Below are 10773 nucleotides of genomic sequence, written 5' to 3' on the forward strand. Positions count from 1 at the left end.
GTTTAAAGAAAAATTCTGTGGCTATTTCTCACCCCCCCTCTTTGTTTAAAAACCCTGGAGGTGTCCTAGAAACCCGACAATTAAAACAGTATCGGAAAAACATCAGCACTGTGGCCGAGCTTGACAGTACATCTGACCTCTTTAGTAAGCTGCCCTCAAGCAGACCTGGAAAGCCGTTTTCATTTCACTCTGCATTTAATTGGCTTTTTATGCAAGCTAGTAAGGGAGCACAGCTGGGTCCCTTTTATATACAGGTGTTTATTTAGTCAGGGTGGTTTTAAGTGCATTCTAAATCTTCCTATGTTTTATTGTTTCCCCTCTTTTTGTAAGCTACCTTGAGAGGGTTTATGCCCTGAAGGATAGGGCAGGTGTCAAGTAAAGAGGTTGTTTCAGCTGAGAATTGGGATTTAGCAGGCTTCCTTTTTCCCTCCCCCCCCCAAGCCACCTTGCAGCTTTAGTTATTTGTGGCACCATGTTTTGGGCCACGGATGTGCTTCCCACAATCTGTTTTGTTGTTTTTGCCCAGCTTTGAAGTCTGTGATCTTGGAACATCAGAAGCTGCCTTCTCCTGAAGGGACGGCTGTTCCATTTAGCTCAGTGTGGACCTGACTGGCAGTAGCTCTCTGGATTTCATGCAAGGCAAGGGTCTTTTCCCAGCAGCCCTACCTGGGGAGGCTGGGGGCCTTTTGCGTGTAAAGCAAGTTGCCCCCGCCCTTCCTCAGGAGGCAAGATAGTCTGCATGTGCTGGAGAAGGGAGCGCTGCTTGTGGACTTCCTTCAGCTTCTGCTGCAGCCCTTTCTGCTCTCTTGGGAAAACAGGCTCCTTGTTATTCCCTTCCCCTGCTAAGTGAGTCCGGGGTTGCAGGTCACGAGTTCCAGAGCTCTGGCTTATGCAGCTGTTCAAAACCAAAACAGAGTCCCATCTGTTTTCTGTTTCTTCAAGAGCAAATGATTTTGGCCCCATAAGAAGACACTCCCCGCCCCCGCCTGCTTTTTTGAATTAGAAACTGGTTTAAAGTATACACAGCAAAATCACAATAAGCTGGGAATGGAAATCCAGGCAACCTTGTGGCTGCATTTTGAGCCCTCGTCTGGGGGCCAGGGATTGTGCTGTCCAACAGTTAGAGCAGTCTTTACTAATCTGGGGCCTTCCAGATGTTTTAGGCTACAGCTCCCATCTGCCTGTGCTGGCTGGGGCTGATGGGAGTTGCCCTCCAAAATGCTTAGAGGGCATCAGGTTGGCAAAGGCTGACTTAGAGAAAGATTACCAGACGCCCCCGTATTCCTGGGACAGTCCCCGGATTTACAAATCAATCCCCTGACAAAATCTATTTATTTAGTAGGAAGTTGAAAAGTGTCCCCGAATTCATTGAAAAAAATCTGGTAACCTTAACTTAGAGGCAGGCCGGGCCAAGATAGAGTCACTCAGCAGATGAAATTCCGTACAACTAAAGAGCAGCATATAGTATTATTTTTGCATGATGATCTTTGAGGATTTCTAAGAACTGAACACTTCTCTCTCCAGGTCGGCCCCTGAAACCCTGCAGAGCTGCTGCCAGTCAGTGCTGTGCAGAAACCTGTATTTCCCCTGTGAAAATAAACTTCCATTTTCCTCTTTCCTTCTCAGGGCTCTGTAGAATTCTGTTGGGCACGGGGTCTTGCTCTTTCTCTGTCATAGACCACATTCACACCGTGCAGCTATAGCACTGTGATGCCACTCTGAACATGTTCTCCTCATCAAGATACCATTCCCAGGCTGCCTTAGCAATCTGTCGCTCTTCCCAGGGAACTCTGGGAATTGTCACTCTGGGAGGGGAATCAGGGTCTCCTAACATCTCTCAGCACCCTTAACAAACTTCAGCTCCCAGAATTCTGTGGGTGAAGCTATAATTGTTTACAGTGGTATCATAGTCAGGGGTGGCCCGCCCTGTTTTGCTGCCTGAGGCGAAATGGGAAGGTGCTGTCACCCCCCACCCCACAGCCTCACTTTCGGGCTTACATGGCGGTGGTGGGTGGGGTGCCTGTGGGGACACCTCCCCGAAGGATTCTGTCGCCTAAGGAGGGCTGCTTCCCTCTGCCTCGTGGGCAGGACGGTCCTGATCATAGTGCTTTCAATGTATGGTGTGAATGTGAGGTGGCCAAGGGTTGCTGTAGGTGTGTGTTACCTTTCCAGTGAACATTTCTCTAGATATCTGCAGCCTCCCTAGCTGCTCACACTTCCTGACCTGAGCAAGCCACGTGGGAGGGCTTCCCTCTGGTTGCTTCCCCACATGGGCACCCGGGAAGGCTTCAGAGCACAGACCACTTATGAGGTGATTTGTGGAATGAAGAAAGGACCCTCCTGCTGCCTCAGAAGTAAACTAAACATGCCAAAAGCCTTGCACCCAAGTCATAAAAAGGCCATCAATACTGTTCCCCCATTAGTAATTTCCAAGATCAATTCCTTTTCTCATGAATGGATGGCAAATTGTTTTTGGGAGGGGGAGCGGAACGTGAAATATTTCTTCGGCACAGCATGTGACCACCTTGAGGTCCTTGGAGAAAAGGTGGATCATAAGTGTAATCAAGGATAAAAATACAACAAAAAGAATCACCATCTTGGACATCTGCTGGGATTTATTTTCACTTCAGCTCTCTGGGTCTTTGCTGGTCTTGTGCTCTTCCTCCTCCTCCTTGATTTCTCCATTGCTTAGATTTGTGTGTCGTCCTCACACCTCAGGGGTCTCCTGAAACCAAGCCAGATGGGGCTTTGGAAGCGGAGGAGAAGAGCCCAGCAGAGGACTCTGGAGATGAGCAGGTGCCCAGCAGCGAGAAGGAAGAGGAGCAGGCCTTCCTTGTCAGCCTATACAAGTTCATGAAGGACCGCCACACGCCCATCGAGAGGGTGCCTCACCTCGGCTTCAAGCAGAGTACGTCCCTTGCCCTCCATTTTGGTTTCCCTCAGGTCCCCATTTCCCAGTGTCAAATTCAGTTCTCCACATTTCTGCAGATATTTCCATAATTTTATCTTACCTTAAAAAAAAGTATGTATTATTTATTCCGATTCTTCTGGTGCCCCAGGAAGGTCCAAGGAGCCCTCAGCCACTGGAATTTGGACCTAGTCCCTCCGAAGCCAGAGGAGTGGCAAATGGTGGCATCATGTAGTGGTTCTAAAAAATAAAATTAAAAAACCAGGCATGGGGGAGGTTTAAGCCTATCCACTCCAGCCTTGATCTTGATCACCCCCACTTCCCCATGTGTCAATGATCATTAAAAAACCCCAAAACCGCCTCATATTGGTTCCTGTGCTAATTGCTCTCTGTGTGGTGTTTTTTCGTTTTTTAACCTGAGGTCATGGCTCGGGAGGGAAAGCTTAACCCCCCCTCCCCTGCCCCTTGCCTCATTTTTTAAAAAGGCCATGTGATAAGTGATCAGGCCCTTTCAAGCACAACTTTGCAGCCATGAGGACCAGAGGCTTGCCTAAATGAAACCTTTGGTCTTCAGGAAGGAGGTTTTCTGCACTTCTAAGGAACTGCAGTCTGTTGTTATCTCTTGCTATGCTGATTCCTGGATGTGTTTCTTCTTCTTCTAGTTAACCTGTTTAAGATCTACAAAGTTGTGGAAAAGCTGGGAGCCTACGAACTGGTAAGAAGAAATTATAAATCTGTCTATCATCTTTCTATCTATCGTTTTAATTCTATCAATGTTTTGCTGTATTTTAATGATTGGTTTTTAAAATGATTTTAGCAGTTGTTTTTATATGTAAGCTGCCTTGAGTTTGACAAGGAAAAAGCCATGGTATAAATAAATTTATAATTATTATTGATGCAAGTCCTAGTCCAAAACCTCAGGAGGGTAGCAGATTAGCTAAGGCTGCCTTGCATGCTTTATTTGTGTTCCACTAAATGTACCCATAGCAGCGAGCAACAGAACATAAAGCCTAAACAACACTATTTCATATTGGTTTACAGTGGTACCTCGGTTTAAGAACAGCCCTGTTTACGAACTATTCGGTATATGAACTCTGCAAAACCAGAAGTAGTGTATTGGTTTGCGAACTTTACCTCAGTCTACAAATGGAATCCGAACGGTGGAAGGGCACCGGCAGTGGGAGGCCTCATTAGGGAAAGTGCGCCTCGGTTTAAGAATGGATTTGGTTTAAGAATGGACTTTCGAAACAGATTAAGTTTGCAATCCGAGGTACCACTGTATTATCGCCATACAATATACCATACAAATATAACAGCCACCAGTTTCTATAAGCAGTAAGAAAGGACATACTACAACTAACACTGTTGCCATGAAAGTATTATTCCAGTTTTTGGTGAGATGGGGACATAACTGGCCACTGACAGCCTGTTTGACACCTGACAGATACCTTGTAAGTTTGTCCCAAATCTCCAGTGATCTAAAATGGCCCATTGACTGATTGATGGATTTGCCTGATTGATTTAATTCATTTATACGCTACCTTTCCACAGCAAAGGGTGCTCAAAGCAGCTCATGACAGGCGTCTCTTGTTATCAAAATACATTGGCAAGGTGACGGTGGAGAAAAAGTAGTTTACGAGAACATAACAGTGAGTCAATGATGTTATTGATGCTCACAGCTGTGTGAAGAACAAGGTGGGGGGGGAGAGGGAGAGAGAGGCCAGCTAGCTCTGGGGGGGCAAAAACGGACTCTTAAGCCCAACATAGGAGTTGGGTGTGAGGCAGTGGCGATCAGAGGAGTGCCATTTTCAGCAAACACAAATAAAAACATTGTGAATCAAACCCTCACCTCAAACAAGGTAACCGCTGCAGCACACATTTAACGCACTATCATACTACTTTAAATAGTCATGGAATCCCCCCAGAGAATCATGGGAAACGTCGCTTGCGAAGGGGGCTAAAATTCCCAGAGTTCCCTGGGAAGAGGGATTGATTGTTCAACCGTTCTGGGAACGGCATCTCTGTGAGGGGAATTGTGGTCTCCCAACAGCACCCTTAGCAAACTGCACTTCCTGGGAAGCCATGACTGTTTAAAGTGGTGTGGTACTGCTTTAAGTGCATAGTGCAGGTAGGGTGCTAGTGAAATGCTGCTCCAGTTGTTGCTGCTGTAATTTAGGGCAACCTCATTATTACAAACTACATTTTGAATCCTGAAGCTGGGAGAGGCTAAGAAGAAGCTGCCTGCCGGATCAGACTAAATGCTCGTTGAGTCCAGCATCCTGTAGCCTGTGGTCACAGTGGCTGAGCCCACAAGCAGGACTGGAGGGCAGGAGCACTCTCAAAATTGTGTTCCCCAGCAGCTCACATTCTCCTTCCCCCATCCTGCCAAGGGATGGTTTATCTTTTCTTGTGAATTGTGAATGTTTGTGTGTTCGTAATACCGACTTGGCATCTCTTGGCATCTCGGGGTTTCACTCGATTGCTTCCCATTGTAGGTCACTGGGAGGCGTCTTTGGAAGAACGTGTATGACATGTTGGGGGGCAGCCCAGGGAGCACCAGCGCCGCCACTTGCACACGGAGGCATTACGAGAGGTATTGGACTGCTGCTGCTTCTCTTTTCAGTAGCCTTGGCCATCCTGGCACCCTCCGGATGTTGCTGGACTGCGCTGGCTGGGTCTGGCAGTCCAATAATGTCTGGAGGGGCCAGACGCTGCATGACCTACCTGCTCCTGCAAGAAAGAGACCTGCCTGGGAGGCACAAACAAGGCCAGGGGCAGAGAATGGCTGGGTGTTGTAGTCCAGCCATAACATCTGGAGGACCCCACTTCAGCTCCCGAGGCAAGACAGTGGATCTAAATGTTGCACCCAGAAAGTCTCTCTTGGATTTTGCACTTGAACTGAACTGCAAATAAATAAGCAAAGCCTTCAGTAAAATACATTTATAAGTAAGAGATCAATCAACCACAACTTTAGTTTCGTGCTCTTTTAATTTTTTGGACTATTTTGCTTCTGGTGTGTTTCAGTAATAGGGAAGGAAAAGGTCACTTTCTGTTCCTTTCTAAGTATCTATGCCAGTTCCTTCTAGGAATCAAAACCTGGTTTAATAAACAGAACTATTTTGCACTTCCTTCGGTATCTCCAAAAGGTACCTCATGGTGATGTGCTGGCTTTTATTTAAATGTAACTCACTCGGGGCATAGCATGGGGGGGGGCTTCTGGGGCAACTGCCCTGGGCACATGGGGGGGGGTGTGCTGCTCACGCCGCCCTCCCTAAGCCAGCCCTGCACCGGTGTCGCTCCAGCGACTCGTGTCACTTTGGTGGCAGGGGCTGGCCAGGCGCAGGGGGCTCCTTCGCCCTCCGCTCACAGCCCCCTGGCGAGGGTGCATACTTCCTCCCTGGACAGGTTGTGAGCATGCTCCGCTGCTGTAACTAACTGCCAAATTTAAAGCCGTTTATGGCTCTGCAGTAAAGTATACGTAGTCAAAGCTCGTAACTTGGGCTTATCAATGCTTTAGCAGGTTTTGCTCCATATATATAATTTTGGCAAGGAGTAGCTTAATGGAGAAAGGGCAGGTAATTATTCTAAAACTGAGCTTTCACTGGCAACTTTGGGCTGGAGATACTGCTTGTGTATTTCAAACACACTTTCACAACCATGAGGACTAAATGCTTTCTTTCAAGTTTTAAAACGACAGCTGAGATTCTTAGGCGTCAAAAATCTGCTGCGTTTGGCAGAACCTGTGGGAAATTCTGCATGTGTGGGTTGGCTGTGGGGCTGAGGAACTTCAAAGGCCTCTCACCGCCCCGCCATGTCATGATGTTCTTTTCCTTGGCTTGCACCCGTTTCTCAGGCTGGTCCTCCCGTACGTCCGGCACCTGAAAGGCGAAGACGACAAACCCCTGCCCCCTGCCAAGCCCCGGAAGCAGTACAAGGTGTCGAGAGAGCCAAAGGAGGCCAAAGGGAGGGGGCCTGTGGAGAAGAAGAGGGCCAAGAAGGAGAAGCTGAGGGACCAGGTAAAGCTCTCCCAGAGCTGGTGGGGTTCAGGTGCCAAAACATTGGGGCAGTGTAATTTTGGGGGACCTTATGCCTCCCGCCCCCTGGTCTGTTTCTCGGCTAATAAAGACAGTCATACCTTGGGTTACAGACACTTCAGGTTGCGTGTTTTTGGGTTGCACACTGCGCCAAACCTGGAAGTACCAGAACAGGCTACTTCCGGGTTACGGCGCTAGCTAAATTGCGCTTTGTACATGCACAGAAGTGCCGAACAATGACCCGCGTGTACGCAGACGCGGCGCTGCAGGTTGCGAACGTGCCTTTCGCACAGATCACATTTGCAACCCGAGCGTCCACTATACCACCAATCCCTTTGGCTTGGAATATTTTTGGAGCTTGACTGCCCTCTAGCGGTCAGTCAGGAACAACCACCTTCATCTGATTTGCTTTGTCTGTTAATTCTCCTCAGGTGTCAAAGGTCAGGATAAATTGGCTTGGGTACTTGCCTAGCACCTGACCATATCTGTCAACTTTTCCCTTTTCTTGTGAGGAATCCTATTCGGAATAAGGGAATTTCCCTTAAAAAAAGGGAAACGTTGACAGCTATGCACCTGACACCTCATAGGACTTCAGGGGTGGTTTGGAGGAAATGGCCTTGTGGGTCAGAGGTGCTGTCACTGGTCTAAGAGGCTGAGCAGGAAGATTTGCAGATGTGGGGGTGGAGGAGCAGGATCGGCAGGGCTGGCAGCAATGGCCTTTGGCTTGGAAACTGGTAAATCTTAGAAGCGTGTAGCACAGTTGGCTGGAACCTTGTGGGCCTCCCGATGTTGCTGAACTACAGCTCCCAGAAACCCCTGCAAGGAGTGATGGTGGTCAGGAATGATGGGAGTTGTGGTTCAGCACCATCTAGAGGGCTGAAGTTTCCCCATACCTGGTTTAGCTGGGTTGCTGTGTATTCTGCAGTGTTTGGCATTGGATCAGAACTCTGGTTCCTGATTAAAAAAAAATTAATTTTAGTTTCAAGCCTTTCTTTCCCTGAAGTGAGCAGGCAGTGCCTGCTGAAATCTCGGAAGTCTGAAGATTTCTATCTGCCAAAAGGCAGGGTTTTGAGGCACCATGTAGAAAACAATGTGCAAAAGCATTTTTATTTGCATCCTTTAATTCAGGCTGCAATAGGAGTTTGGGCTGATTTAGTTCATTTTCTTGTTTCAAGTGCAGAGAACACACAGACCTGAGTTTCTGAGCTGTAAAGAGAGTAGTAGTAAGGAACATTCTCTGCACCCTCTGCTGTATCTTGTGGGGGTGGGGCTTGGCATTCTGGCTGGGGCTGAGGCAAATTGCAGTCCAAGGCAGCCGGAGGGAACCCAGTTCACTGGCTTAACTTTCCATGCACCACAGTCCATGTTATTAGGGGCATGAAGTGCAGTTCTGAACTGGCAAGCGCAGAAGGCAGAGACAAGGATTCCTTGGAAGCGAAACAGCTGCAGCGACGAATTAATAGTACAGCTATGATATTACCTGGGGCTGCTGCACCACTATGCGCTCCATTCGCCAACCAGTGAATGGAAACGTTTCCTGTACCCCACGTTGCCTCCCCCCTTCCTGACAGGTCCCAATCTCCACCTGTACCGTAAATGTCTCTCTTGATTGCAGATCTTGCCAGAGAAGCCGACCCCTGATGCTGCCTCTGCCGCCAAGCCTGCCAGCGACCCCGAGCAGAGCCAACTGCAAGAGCAGCCTGAGGGGTGTCCCTCTCCTCCAAACGGCCGCGAGGCCTCTGAGAGCCAGGCCCCTGACGCCTGCCGTGGCAACTGCCGTGCCCACGGCTGCTCCGAGGCCTACAAGCGGCTCTTCTCCAGCTTCTACTTCAAAGGGAACCACGGCATCATGTCTCCCTTGGCCAAGAAGAAGCTCCTGGCTCAGGTGAGCAAGGATGAGTCCCTGTATTGTCACCAGAAGCACCTCAGCCACTGCCCAGAGTACAAGAAGGCCAGGATCCGAGAGATCCCTGGCTCGGACACAGAGGCTGGTCCCAAGAATCCGCTGGCCACCAGCCTCCCCCTGAAAGAGGGGCAAACTCCAGCGCGGGAGGTGGACGGGTCCATTGGCTCAGCTGGTTCCTCTCAGCCCTCAAAAGCCAGTGAAGGGGGGTTGAAAGCGTCCCCAAGCCTCACGGAGGGCCACCTGCCTCAGAAAGCAGACGACGCTTGCTGCGGGGGCCACCCATCGCCTGGTCTACCTCTCGTCAAGGGCTACTTCCACACATCCCGAGGTGAGGTCATGAAACCCATAAGTTGCCATCCTCTTCGAGGACCAGTGGAGTATTATGGTGGCTTTAAGAATTTCCCGGAGGTGGCAGCAGCTTCTGCCTATCAGCAACCTGGCAGCGATGTGCTGTTGAGTCGCCTGCCTCAGAAAAAGCAGGAAGGCTCCGAGGACCAGCCAGAAGATCTCCGCTGGAAGCCGAGTCAGCCTCTGCCCTCCTGGAGAGGGGATGGTCAGCAGCAAACCTCCCCCTTCCGGGTGAGCAGCCCCGGGGGCAAGAGAGGCTCCTCCCCCTTTCCCCACGCCAAGCCCTCCTGGGTGCCTCCGGTGGCCACCCTGGCCAAGGTCAGCCCGCAAGTCCTTAAGAACGGAGGCCATTCAGTTTCTCAAGCGCAGGCCGGCAGTTTGGCTCAGAAGAAACGAGCCATGGAAGAGGAGCTGTTCCTGCATGGCAAGAGGCTGAAGGCCGTCACCCCTTTCGTCAAGGAGGCGCAGTCCAGCAATGGGCTGGAGCGTGGCACTTCCCCAAGCGGCCAGCAGGCGGTGGCAAAGCCCAAGGCTGCTGTGCAGAGTTCAGGTTTTCCAGTTGCTCCCGTGCCTCAGGTTCAGGATATGTACAAAGGGACGATGTTGAGGCTCCCTGTGAACTTTAGCACCCCGGGGGAGCACTTGAAAGGGCAGTCAGCCTCGCTGATTCCTTCCCTGTCCATCAGTCCGTTCATTATCCCGGCCTTCCCCACCCCCTTATTAACTGCTTCCGTTCAGCCCTCTGACCTGTGCCAGCCGCTGGCCCACTACCCCACCTCCTACGACAGTGTGCTCCGCTACCGTCTCTACCCGGTTTCAACGTGGCACAGCCAGCCAGCCTATGCCTCCCCCCACGTCTCAGCCTTCCACCGGAACACCAAGCTGTAGCCCCCAGCCGGGAGCCCCCGGGGGGGGGCGGCAAGGTTTTTGGACCAGGCACACCACAAGTTGGAATCTGCAGCTGCGCTGCGTTGCCAGCATTTGGGACCGCCGATCTTTGAAGGCTCCTCCTTGGGAAAGCAGCAGGGATGCAACCGTCAGGACCGTGTAATTTTCGTTTTTAAACAGAAACCAAACACTTCCACTCACCCACAAAACTCTCGAACTTTGAAATGTATTTGTATCTGGTATGATATGCAAATGATGTGCGCAAAAGAACAACAACAACCATTAGGGAACAAAGCTCCTATAAAGAGAGATTTATATCTGTGGTAATGCTGGGCGCAATTCCATTCCGATTCTTTCATACATTATAAACGCAAGTGCCTAGTCCTCAAGGTCTCTGTTTGAGCTTGGCTGTGGGGGGGGGCTGAGGGTGGCTTCCTTTGTGCAGAGAGGTGCCCTGAGCCTCCTTAGAGGGGAGGGGGGCTTACTGGCCAGCAAACGGCACTCTGTGCATGAACGGAATCCTCTCCGCTGCGTGGGAAGAAAAGAATCCCAGCCAGTCAATGGAATCCATGCCCAGTTGGGTGTTTATGTTTAGTGCTGCTTTGCAAGTGCCCTGCACCATGGGCCTGAGAGTTGTGGAGGGTGGAAGAGAGGCTCAGGTGTGCGTCTATGCCCCCCCCCTTTCTGGG

General features: G+C 50.2%; 1 protein-coding gene across 1 annotated transcript in view; it reads left to right on the plus strand.

Moving 5' to 3' along the window:
• The window catches only part of ARID5A (AT-rich interaction domain 5A), a 29479-nt gene extending 19011 nt beyond the window's left edge, over positions 1-10468 (plus strand). Inside the window, exons 3-7 of the mRNA XM_053401524.1 lie at positions 2719-2908; positions 3571-3623; positions 5404-5501; positions 6762-6924; positions 8558-10468. Of these exons, the coding sequence (XP_053257499.1) occupies positions 2719-2908; positions 3571-3623; positions 5404-5501; positions 6762-6924; positions 8558-10084 (2031 nt within the window). The 3' untranslated portion in view covers positions 10085-10468. The remainder of the gene's footprint in view (positions 1-2718; positions 2909-3570; positions 3624-5403; positions 5502-6761; positions 6925-8557) is intronic.
• The last annotated feature ends 305 nt before the right edge of the window (positions 10469-10773 follow it).

The sequence above is a fragment of the Podarcis raffonei genome, chromosome 8 (genome assembly GCF_027172205.1).
Source record: "Podarcis raffonei isolate rPodRaf1 chromosome 8, rPodRaf1.pri, whole genome shotgun sequence".
NCBI classification, from domain to species: domain Eukaryota; kingdom Metazoa; phylum Chordata; class Lepidosauria; order Squamata; family Lacertidae; genus Podarcis; species Podarcis raffonei.